The sequence below is a fragment of the Equus asinus genome, chromosome 21 (assembly GCF_041296235.1).
Source record: "Equus asinus isolate D_3611 breed Donkey chromosome 21, EquAss-T2T_v2, whole genome shotgun sequence".
Classification (NCBI taxonomy): Eukaryota; Metazoa; Chordata; class Mammalia; order Perissodactyla; family Equidae; genus Equus; species Equus asinus.
Genome location: NC_091810.1, coordinates 57,952,376 through 57,964,772, shown reverse-complemented (window position 1 = coordinate 57,964,772; position 12,397 = coordinate 57,952,376). Strand labels below are relative to the sequence as shown.

Genomic DNA, 12,397 nt, shown 5'->3' with positions numbered 1-12,397 from the left:
CAAGAGTTTGATTAAACAGCAGAGTTATTTCCTCACTGCACTCTAAAAGTGGTAACTTCTCCAGGTCTAAGCTGGTTATTTTTGTAAATGCGCATGTCTTAGCTCCCTAGCTAAAGTGTAAGTTCCTACAGGGCAGGAGAGTCTGTCTTATTACTGCTTTGTCCATCTCACAGCATTGCCTGTCCCAAAGCCATACTCTCAGCAGGTATTATTGGTGGAAGTGGTGATTACCTGACAGAGTAGGCAGTTTTTTACTTTTAAAAGTGTTACTATATATTAAGAGCCTTTGAGTTAATGGGCATGATGGAAAATACCCAAAGGAAAGAAAGAAAAGGCTTTCAGTGCCAATTTTGTGGGACCATTTCAGAACAAGCCCTAAAGAATCCAGCCAATTCCAGAAGAGTTCAGGGAAGCTAGGGTGCTTCTAGAGGCAATTCAGAGATGTTCACAGCAGGTTAATAGCATGGATGCTTCATCAACGAAGAGATCTCAGATTACCAGGTCACACCCATACACGTCTCATGCTTGGCCCAGCCTACTAGGGCGCTCTAGGCCAGGTGTCAGAAGGGACTCCCAGGAGCACATTTTTAGCTAAGCCTGGCCTAGAAGGTCTGTGTTCAAGACGTGGGCCCGAACTATCTAGATCCCTATATTATAGGTCCAGTTTGTCACAACTCTGTGGAATAATCACATTGACATAGCTAAAACAGTTCTAATATAACCTAGTATGTGCCAAGAAGGGCAGTTTGAGAGACTGGTGTTTATAATTTCTTGAATATTGCTTTTCGCTATTTCCCAGGAAATATGTGACGGTCTAATCACTATTCTTCTGTTGTTCTTGATTTTTCATCTGTACGCTATCTTAGTGATTCAGCAGCTGGTCCCTGCTGGGGGCTGTCATGATACATCACTTAGCTGTCTCTAGATGTAAGGCCTACCTCAAAGAGACACTAATAAGAAGGAACAAAGGAAAAAAAGCAGGACTGTCCCAAGGTCAGAGACCAGGCTTAGTGGTTATAGATTCTGCAACAGATACGTTTTGTTTAGAGTTGTTTAGAGAGAATATCACATAAGTTTTTTTATGACTATAGAAATAATACTAATAGCTAACCTTTATTGAGCACTTACTACAAGCATTTACTTTTCTAAATACTTTACCTGTTTTAACTCCTCTACTCATAACTTCTCAGTATGTTTGTTTATGTTTATTCTTTATTGTAAAATTAGGATCACACTATATAGATAGTTTTTTGTGCAATTTTTTTCTACTTCATTGATACTGAGTTCTAAATCAAAGGGTATGAACATGATTCTTGCTCCATGTTGCCTAACTTCCTTCCAGAAGAGTTGTGTCGAATTATCCTCCAAGTAATGTATGAGAGTGCCATTTTACCGTATTTTTTGAGAATTAAGTTTTACCTTGTTTTTTATCTGATGTGGTAGATGAAAATAGTATTTTTGTTTTGATTTGTGTTTCCCTTATAATAGCACGTTTGGACCTTTTTTTCATATTTATTGGCACGTATACCTCTGAAAATACGTTATTGGTGTCGATTGTTTTTAAATGGCAGTGCAATTCAGTTTAGCAAATGTTTATCGAGCACTTGTAAACTCAAATCCAGAAAAGATGTAAATTTTGATAACAATATTGTTTAGAATTATCTCCATTATAGGTAGATTTCTTTTTCTTAGAGCACTCATAAAGATAAGATTTCCTGAATCAAATAATTAAACTTGCAATTTTTGTTGACTAGCTATTAAACAGCTGATAATTTTGTTAACATTTAGCTCCATTTATCCTTAATAGCTTCTTCGTTAAGCGGGAACAAAGATTCCATTTATAGCCTGGCAATGAATCAACTGGGAACAATCATTGTATCAGGGTCCACTGAGAAGGTAAGGGGGAGCTTCAGGGTGTATTTTAACACTAAGAAACAAAGAAACCAAAATCGCTTGATCTGTGTAATTACTAAATATATAGACAGTGGTTTTACCTGGTGGATGCTAAAAGAAAGGTTTTATTTAAGCAAATAAAAGAGTATGACTATATAATTACTGCCGTGTGTGTGGTAATGGGGTAGAGGGATGAGGTTGATGGGGTGCAGGAGGCCTGTGCATTTTTTGATATTAGAGAGGCCTCCTCCTACTTAGAAAGATTGGGAGACTTAGGCAGTGTTCATGGGCAGAAGCAGCATTTCCTTCTCAGAAGTTAATGGTTGTCATTTGACTTATAAAGATCGTCTATTACTTAAATTTGATCATGTATATACTCAGTTTGTGTAATATTTGGTTAAAATTCACAGGTTTTAAGAGTATGGGATCCAAGAACATGTGCAAAACTAATGAAGCTTAAAGGGCACACAGATAATGTAAAAGCATTGCTGTTGAACAGAGATGGCACACAGGTATGTGGTTTCATTTGGACATTTACCTAATGACTCTAAAAAATTTCATACAGCAGAAATTTCCCCACTTTGTATACTGTTGCATAAGTTGATTTGAACCAAAAGCCACACATATTATAAACTGTGATCTAATTTTAAATCCTTAAAATACTCAATTGTGCATATAATAATCCACATTTTTTAATTAGTCTGTTTGCATCACTTTTAAATAAAGGCCAAACAAGGAATTTCCTCAGAATAATTTTAATGCAGATAAGTATATGCAGTTATAAGTATAGGCTAAAATAATTTAAATTGTTACCTTGTGTAAAGCAGAAGGAATCTTTGGTATTGAATACTTTCTGCCAGAGTAGTCAGTGGAAAATTTCCTCGTGGTGGCTCTGACTGCAGGGCGCATCTTATTGGTTGACTATGTAGGTTCAGTCTGTAAGTTTAGTTATCTAACCTAGTACTTAGACTCAACGCTTTAAAGAAAAACATTTTGGTAATGTTTGAACATGTACTAGTACTCTGTTGGCCACATAATTTGTGAATTATAAATCACAATTCTATTTGTGCTGTAGCAGTGGAAGAATGATTTTTCATCAATGTAGGTAATAAAAAACAAAAACTGAGCACCATTTTATACTAAGACATACCTCTACCTACCACTGCCTCCCTCAGCCATTTTTTTCAGAGAGTGGGGCTAAGTTCAGAGCTAATTGGAATTGATTGTGATGGAGTTGGAAAGGGAGTGTGAGAAGATGGCGAGATGAGGAACGCCATCAGTCTGTTACTGCCATAGGAATTGCCTTTTGGAAATGGTGTCACACATGAATTAGAGAAACCTTTGTCTCCAGAGATAGAGAAGGCTTGAAAAACCAGCCAACGGAAGAAAATCATGTTTCAGAATCAGGCAAAGAGAGGCTTGAAGATGCCCATGGAGTTCTTCAGAGATGTGGAAGGATCTCGATGTTACTATACTGTGTGGACTTCACTAGTCCTTAGTTTGCTCATCTGCAAAGTGAGAATCTTAATAGTTTGTATAGTTGGTGAGAAGATTAGAAGTAATAGGTATATTCTTTTCTGTAAGCTGTGGTATTTTCTAGAACTCTTGAGTTCCTTTGCAGCCCTACTTTCATGTGAGTCTTAAGAGCCCGGTGTAGTCAGCTTCTCACTTTTTTGCAGTGTGGCTACTACGCTGCACTTGAGATGGTCGCCCATGCCTTGTTCTGTTAGCTTTGTCCAGGATTGGACTAGATCGTATGGTCTCCATGGGACTGCCCTTAAGTAGGGGCTGTAGATAAGATGGTTTCCAGAAGGGGGCTCTGGGCCTGGCAGACTTTCAAAGCTCCTCCTGTGTACCACACTCCATGCCTTTTTCCCTATATATACAGTTCTAAATGTGCTTTTACTTTAGTTGATTTAAATAGCATGTATAGTTACAAATGCACTTTGTCTGAAGGCAGCCACACTTACTGTAAGCAGAGGCAGTGATATGGCTGTACTTTCAAAGTTGCCTGTCAGCCTTACAGTGCATAATTAAGCAGATGTCATTCCTCCCGTAGTTCCTCCTCCATCCGTTTTCCTAATTGGCACGTATAGACTAAATGTAAATTTAACCACCAGCAACGCAGCATGTTTACTTTAGGGAACTGATCAACAAACAAGTATAATAGCTACTCATTTGGAAAAAAGAGAGGAGGACAAAAGAACCTGTATGTACTAATTCTCAGACTTTTGTAATATGAAGGGAATAGTTATCAGGTACTGCACCAGAGTATGTATTGCATCCTGCAGAGTTGCCCTGCAGGCTTATAATGGAGGGTCTCTGGTGGCATTGTAAGTCAGGGACTTGTGATAAGATATATATAACAGGCCAGTGATCCCATGGGTGTCAGCCTGTTGCCTCACTTCCTTTGTTGTAGAGTAGGATCCTTATTTAGCAGATCTTACTATTTGAAGTCTGTCACCTTTGCAGTTGTTTTGATTGGTGCTGACATTACTAGGCCAAGCCACCTGACTTTTTGGTCCTTGTGCTTGCTCAGGCAATTGCTTGAGTAGCTGGGACAACATGCCATGTTGGTTTGAGTCAGTCATGTCCTCATGTATCACTCACAGGGTTTTCCTGGTGGTAATATAAGTCCTGCTGAATCTAGCTTGGAGGTCCAGGGGTCTCTGAGCTTTAGGCCACTCTTTGCCCCTGACTTACCTGGCCCACTTGGCTGTTCCCTATTGCAGTTGCAGTTGTGTATGAATGACCATCCCAGAAACACTTACGTTAGTCAACAGCACCCTGGTCCCAATACACGGGTACCTCTCATCTCCATTGGAAAAACACAGAGCACCTGATCAGGGCTGTAGAATCTGTGCCCCTAAGTCTGATTGAGCAGAACCATTTGGGGCCTTCTGCCCTAGTCCCAGGAGTCACCTCATAATGAGAGAGTCTTCATGTTTATCCAGTGGAAGGGTGGAGGCAGTGGAAAATGTTTTAATGACTCTTCCAGCTTCTACAAGATATCAGGCACTAGAATTCCTATAAAATAGGCACACACTTCAACCATACTACCAAACACTGTAAAGAAGTTTGCTAATAATTGTACTTTGAAAGTAATTGCTGTCTATTTTGGGGCATGCTTTTTAGCAGTCTTAGAATACTGACTACCGTCAAAGATTATTTTGTCTTCTACATCAGGGTTGATAAAACTCTGTTTTCTCATCTGCTTGTAGATGTGTACTTTGGGTTTGGGACATATCTCTTCCTGTTGCAAGTCACCCAGGCTATGAGGACTTTGAACCCATTATCTTTGCCTTCCTTATCCTCAGATTGTCAAGCCTTGCTCCCTGTAGATACGTGGTCTAGGATCTGAGTGATCAAAGCTTTACTGACAATTTGCCACCTCAGGGTAGCATCTTTTCCAGGAATGGGGAGCCCCTCCTTGCCCTCTCTCCATTAGACTGCCGCAGGTCTCCCACACACATATTGAAGGTCTGCTTGTAATCTTCCTCTTTAGTTTCTTTATTGGTTAGTTTCTTGTGTAAACTAGTAGTCTCTTGTGAACTAGTCAGAATAGGTGATTAAAACACAGATGCTCCTCGCACCTTATGGGGGAGTCTCCTAGTATGTGTTCATTTAATTAAACATGTCCAGAGTTCTAAAGGCCCTTTCAAGTCACAGGCTTGGTAATAAATCCTTAATGTTGCTGAAGGCCTCATCTGTTCAAATACTTTCCGAATCTCCAAGCCCACAACTATCTTCTCTTTGAAACTCTTTGCCTGCTTAATTTCATACACCAGCACCAGCAGTTGCCTTTGTCCTTGGGGTCATTTTTTCCCCAGAGAAACAAGTTTTTATCCTCTTCTGTAAGTCACCACAGTAACTGGTAGAGAACACCAGGCATGCTGAATGCAAATGTAGGGTGGCTGAGTCAGCCAGTTTCTGTCGGATTCACAGTGTGCTCAGCCCTAATTTCTGTGCCAGCAATTTCTTTGTAGTTGATGCTCCTGAACCTTTAGAAATTGTCAGAATTGCTAATGTTAACTCTGAATGCTCAGGGTCCACATTTTATATTAATAGAGGTTGAACTTGAGGCTCATATGGGAAGTATCCAAGGTCACAGAGAGTGAGTGGTAAGCCTGTGACTAGTTTTTACTTCTGATGCCTGTCAATAGAATCCAAGAGACCTGGCAGGCCACCAGGAATCCAGAGCCCTGAGGGAAGGAACGAGACTGAGGTGTGACCCAGGGCTCCAAAAGGCTTGCTGTCCTAGTGCAGTGCTTCTCAAACTTAGCATACCAGAATGACCTGGAGAGGCTGTCAAAACAGAGATTGCTGGGCCCCACCAGAGTTTCTGCCTCATTAGGTCTGGAATGAGTCCCAGAAATTTACATTTCTAACAAGTTCCTGGGGGATGCCAGTGCTGCACGTGCCCAGGTAGAGGACAAAGGCAGTTTTGCTCAGAGGTTTCCCCTGCTTGAGCATGAACCGTTGCCTTTGGTCATTTCAGCCTGTGGTGCATGCATAAGTCTTTATCAGAGGCAGAAATACTGGTTGTTAGAAGTGTGTGTTTGACCGTGGGGAGTCAGGAGAGAAGCCAAGTGCAAAGCACAGGAAAGCAGGAACTTTGTGACAGGTTCTAACCTTAACTTTCTTTGTTCCCAGTGCCTTTCTGGCAGTTCTGATGGGACAATTCGCCTTTGGTCCCTTGGCCAGCAGAGATGTATAGCAACGTACCGAGTCCATGATGAAGGTGTTTGGGCTCTGCAAGTCAATGATGCCTTTACCCACGTGTATTCTGGAGGAAGGGACAGGAAGATTTATTGTACAGACCTAAGAAACCCTGATATTCGGGTGCTCATTTGTGAAGAAAAAGCACCAGTTCTCAAGGTGTGGCATATATTTTAGTTTTACAATTAAGATTGTTACATGTGATAGGCAAATATAGCAAAATCTCTATTAAAACATGAATCAACCGTGGTATTTTATTTGAAAAAGGTATTTTAACATTTTTGTTAGTCACCTGTGAAGAAATTGCAACTTTTTGGGTACCTTGGGGACCCGTGTCTCTCCCACTGGCAAATTCTAGTGAGATTGCCCCATATTGCTCCGGAGGAGGAATATGAGGAGTTCAGTTGTCTGTGAGCAGACAGCAAAGCAGAAATGTGTACATTGCCTCAAGAGGGAGGTGTGGAAGAGTGCTCCTGAAGAAGAGGGAACGAGCTGGTTCATACTCTAAACCATTACTGCCTCAGAGCAGTCCTGATAATCAGGATCTGGGATGTGGGTAAAAGGGCACTTGAGAGGCTATCCATATGAACACCTGCTAAAAGTGAAGCCTGGACTAGAAAATGGCCAGATCATACGACAAGATGTTCAGCCTCACTAGTAATCAGAGAATTGTACATTAAAGCAACAGTGAGGAAATTTCCAGATTTAAAATGGAGGCATAAAGACAGCACGGTCCCCTCTTCTCAGGAATCATCTGAAAACAACAAAGACAACAAGAAACAGAATTGCAGATACTCATCATCTGCAAAATTAAGTGCTATCTGAAACCCAGACCATGGGATAGGAGGAAGGGCTGAAAAAGGGAGTAGAGGCCCAATGAGATAGTTGAGAGGATGCCTGTGGTCTGAGAGTTCCCATGAAACTGGCCGAGTACAGTTTTTTAAGATATATGGCACACCCTAATGGACAAAACCAGTAATCCTTTAGAGAAGCAAGAGAATTAAGGCTGAAATCCTACAAACACAGCATGTGTGTAGGAAGCAGGCTGATGGGGGAAGACAAGTGTAGAGGAGAGACATTCTGCATTGTGAGTCCTGCAGCTGCCGGGATCTCTTGGCTCTGGAGAAAAAGATGAAAAGAACTTAGCACAAAGTGAAATAAGTCAGAGGGTGAAAGTCACATACCATATGATCTCACACATATGTAGAAGATAAAAACAACAACAAACTCATAGAAACAGAGGTTAGATTGGTGGTTACCAGAGGGGAAAGGGGGAGGGAGGGGGGCGAAAGGGGTGATTAGGCACTTGTGTGCGTGATGGATTGTGCTTAGTCTTTGGGTGGTGAACATGATGTAATCTATGTAGGAATTGAAATATAATGATGTACACTTGAAATTTATATAATGTTATAAACCAACGTTACCACAATAAAAAAAAATTTTTTAAATAACTTAGCACAGACATAACCGTGTGTTATAAGGAACTTCACTTTGAACTGAAGAGGATTCGTGTTTGCTAGTCGAGCCCTGTCCCCAGGACTCGAAACCTGCGATTTCCTGGTACCGGAAGAATAGTGGATGAATGAAGATTGCATGCACATAATATATACGTGGGTTTATGTCTCTTTTTCTATGTATAGTATTTTAAAAATACAGAGGGACACACAGTAAACTTCACAAATGTACTGTCCTTAGGCAAGAGGGGCGAATTAATGGATACTTTTCACTTTTGCTGTGTTGTTAGGATGCTTTTTTGCTACAAACATTTTCAAAAAAAAAAGAAAGTTATTTCCTTGTTATTGAGAAAGATCATAAAAAGAGTAGCAAAAAAATATTTATGGTAAGTCATCCTTTTGAATGTCTTCATTTAGATACCTTAAATTAATCACACTTAAAACTTTGTCACTGTTTTTGGTAAGTCACCCCTATTACACTTTTATAGAGTGTATATTCCTTTAGCAAAGAGACTGCCTCATTCTTATGTGCATCCCTAGCTTTTAGGACATGCCATGGTATAATCGACACACAAATGTTGAATGGAGGAGTTGCTATTTAGTAATGTATGGCTAGTCCTGGCAGTTCAGAAGAGTCAGCATTCTATAAAGCAATATTTTTTGCTTTATTTTCAGATGGAGCTTGATAGATCAGCTGATCCCCCTCCTGCAATCTGGGTTGCAACAACTAAGTCTACAGTAAATAAATGGGTAAGTGAGCCACTGTTGACCTGGCAAAGGTTTATAAACAGTGTGGTTTGTTATCAGAGACCTGCCAGATACCAGTAGCAAATGCTCACTATGACCTGACTCTCAGCATGCTTTTGGACAGTGGCAAAAATCTGAAAGCCCCTATGGATGCAGGTGTGATCCTAAGGATTTTACTAAAATTAAGGTAATAGTCAAAATGAAACTTCTGTCTTCTACTTCTTTGTCAGGAGCCAAGATAGGCATTTGATGTGCTTAGAACAGGCACTGTTGCCTGATAAAACCAGTAAATATTAGCACAGCTTCTAAAGTCATGAACCTGCATTTGAAAATAGGCAGCCCAAGGACCAGCACAGCAGGGAAGCTCGTTAGGATTCTCTTTTTTCTAAACCTAAGACAAAGCAGAAAATTGTGCTTTCAAATTCGTCTCCCTTTTCTTCACATCATGGAGAACAGGGATAGAAATAGAGGATAAACAGAGAGAAGTCATCAAAAATACTTTTAATTCTTAAATCTTAATTAAAGAAGATTTAAGTTTTCTTACTTACCAGACTATTTGTGGATAATAAAAGAGAAAGTGATTACATGTATTCCTGTTTATATGCAGGTCCAGTGGTCTTTCTCTGTACTTATAAAAAATACTGTATATCTTATCTAAATTTTATTGTTCTAATTTGAGATCAACAAAGCTTTACCTGCAAGAGTACCTAGTGTTCTCTCCAAAAAAACAACATTCCCTTCTTCATATTTGTTTGTTTTTAATCATGGTAGATAATTGTACTTCGTGACTAAGTATTTTTTAGTTGATGTTATTGTTGAGTTTTTCTCATTTGTTCTTTGTTTTTCTTGCCACTTTAAACAGATTGGCAAAGCTTACAGAGCATAAAATGATTAAATAATAAATTTTGTTCCTTTAGACATTGAAGGGAATTCATAATTTTAGAGCCTCTGGAGATTATGACAACGACTGTACAAATCCCATAACCCCCCTTTGTACGCAGCCTGACCAGGTTATTAAAGGTGAGTAAGGAAATTGGGAGGTAATGTACCTTTTATTGAGGTTAATTGTTGTTACTAAGAGATTGACAAAAATAAAGGAGATGACCTTTCTTTAAATGTAATTCTTATGTCAACAAAAGACTAATAGTCTATTGGTTTATTTTTAATAAAAGAAAAACATTTAAAAATGCTAACGTGGGCTTTCTTGAGTTAATCTTTTTGCTTAGCATCAAAATAGTCATGGTCTTGGTAAAGCCAATAGCCATTTTGTAAAATATATAAAGTTTAATGTTGCCTTTTGGCACAAATGAGAAAGGTCATATCTGGTCCTCAAATTGTACATGCTACAGCTGAGAGTGGCAACTCTAACGTAGAGTTTGAGATTAGAATATTGAATGGTGCATTCATCTGTAGTTAGATGTCCGTGCTATTGCCTTTAGGTTACAGTGTCCATTCAGGAGGCATAAAAGAGAGGGAATATAGGAAGCAAAAGTTAATGAGAGATGGGACTAATTTAGAGATTTCCTGCCCTCATTTGAAATTTGCCAGATTTTCCAATGGGTAAAACTGGTTGCCCTTCACAATTTTCCACTAGTAGCCTCTTGAAATGAGGAGTCCTTTAACTCATAATCTATCATTAAAATCAGATAGTTTTTCTTTAATTGGCCTTAAATTGCCTTAGATATAATTATATAGTCTTCTCATTTGCCTTCTCATTTCTGGTGGCTAGTATGACTTATGTTCTGTTACAGGACAGTTAACAGTTGTTGCCATTCTGTGAATTTAAATGTAGAAGGATTGTTTTGCTAATTGTGTGGGTTTTTTTTTTTCTTTTAGGGGGTGCTAGTATTATTCAGTGCCACATTCTTAATGATAAGAGACATATATTAACCAAAGATACCAATAATAATGTGGCATATTGGGATGTATTGAAGGTGAGTATCTTTTTGTATTAAATATAAGTTATTGGATCATGTATCCCTTTTATTTTTTATTGTAAAATATATATAAAATAAGATAATATAATGTATAAATTAAGCTTTAATTGTGATAATACCTTATGTTGTGTCTGGATACTTTCTTATATGAATATTAGATAAGGCTTTTTAAACACCTAAAATTTGAATGGAACCATTTTCTCTGTTGAGTATGTTACAAACTGTGTTATTTGCTGCCATACCTTAAAATGAATACATTAGAGTTCCTCATCCTTGACCTTACTAACATTTTGGGCCAGATAAGTTTTTGTTGGGGAGGTGGAGAGAGGGATCTGTCCTGTACATTATAGGATGTTTAGCAGCATCTTTACCTGCTACCCACTAGATGCCAGTTACCACTTTCTCCTCCCATCCCCTCCCCACTTCAGTTTGGACAGCCAAAAATGTCTCCAGACATTACCACATGTTTATGGGGAGGAAGAAGGATGCAAAATCACTCTAGGTTGAGAACCACTGGAGTATATGAAATAAGTTTGGCCTTTTCTTAGGATTTACAGCCATCACTGTGAGCATGTTATAACTCTGGGTCATGTTACAATGGCTCCCTCTGGGATAGTTGAGATATATTAAGTTGTTCAACCACATTCTAAATAGCACTAAACAATTTATGGGCAGATTGATAAGTTTGCTTTTAGAGTTCTGATAAATGTTCCTTCGTAGTGTTGTTAGTATATTTGAATGAGTATTACGTACAGAGAATTGTATTGAGAGTCATAGTGACGGAAGAGTCTGTACCATGATCCCTTCTTGTAGGAGGGACAAGAGTGGGGGAATGTGAAAGCCTTTTAGGTAAAGAATCATCAAATCACAGGAAAGCTTATGGACAAGGGCAATTACTTACAACTGGAGAAATCAGGAGAGCTTCATGGTAGAGAATTCATTTGAACAGGGTCTTAAAGGATTCCAGCAGATGAATAATGGGAAGGCATTTTAGGAAGAGGGAGTGAATGACATAGGCACGGAAGAAGGAAGGTACATATTCAGGGCAAGGTGAGCAGTTTTGTGTAATTGGAGACCAGAGTGAGTATAAGGGAGGAGTAGTGGTTTAAGAATGAAAGATAAGAGTCCAGTCATTTCCCAAAGAGCCTTGAATTGCAGGCCCCAGAGTTGGCCTTTCTTTGGTACTTCCTAAAGAATCTCGATCTTAGATGGTTTTAGAGCAGGAAAATCCCACGTTCAGAGCAGTAGTAGTATGGGTAATGAGAAAGAAGCTGGATGACAGTTGTCTTACGCTTACTGGTTCGGGGATCTAACAGCAGAGGTAGATGTTGGGTGTATTATAAAGGGAGAATTGAAAAGATCTGGTGTTTTGGTTAGGCTCCTGGTTGTAAGGAACAGAGATTCATTTAAATTAACTTCTGGATCTAAAGAATAAGATAAACAAGTTTCTTTCTGGGAAAAGAGACCATCTCTGAATAGAAACCTTGGCCTGACTAACACTTTCCTTCCCTGTGGGGCAGCTGTGTGGGAAGTCACATTGCAAAACAGTTGTTTGCTGAGCATCACTTCAGAACAAGAGGACTTAGTTGAGTGGAAAATTTAATTGCAGCGGGCTGCAAAAGTCTGATTGGTTTTTCTTACAGTAGA

The 12,397-nt window shown here is 39.2% G+C and overlaps 1 protein-coding gene across 4 annotated transcripts in view; it reads left to right on the top strand.

Moving 5' to 3' along the window:
• The window catches only part of WDR48 (WD repeat domain 48), a 44,706-nt gene that overhangs the window by 16,554 nt on the left and 15,755 nt on the right, over positions 1-12,397 (top strand). For all 4 annotated transcript variants that reach the window (XR_011496726.1, XM_014859616.3, XM_070493725.1 and 1 more), the window contains exons 6-11: positions 1,808-1,896; positions 2,304-2,405; positions 6,547-6,771; positions 8,742-8,816; positions 9,731-9,833; positions 10,650-10,747. Coding sequence is in view for 3 of the 4 variants with exons in the window: in XM_014859616.3 (XP_014715102.1) it covers positions 1,808-1,896; positions 2,304-2,405; positions 6,547-6,771; positions 8,742-8,816; positions 9,731-9,833; positions 10,650-10,747 (692 nt within the window). In the remaining variant the exon portion in view is untranslated. The remainder of the gene's footprint in view (positions 1-1,807; positions 1,897-2,303; positions 2,406-6,546; positions 6,772-8,741; positions 8,817-9,730; positions 9,834-10,649; positions 10,748-12,397) is intronic.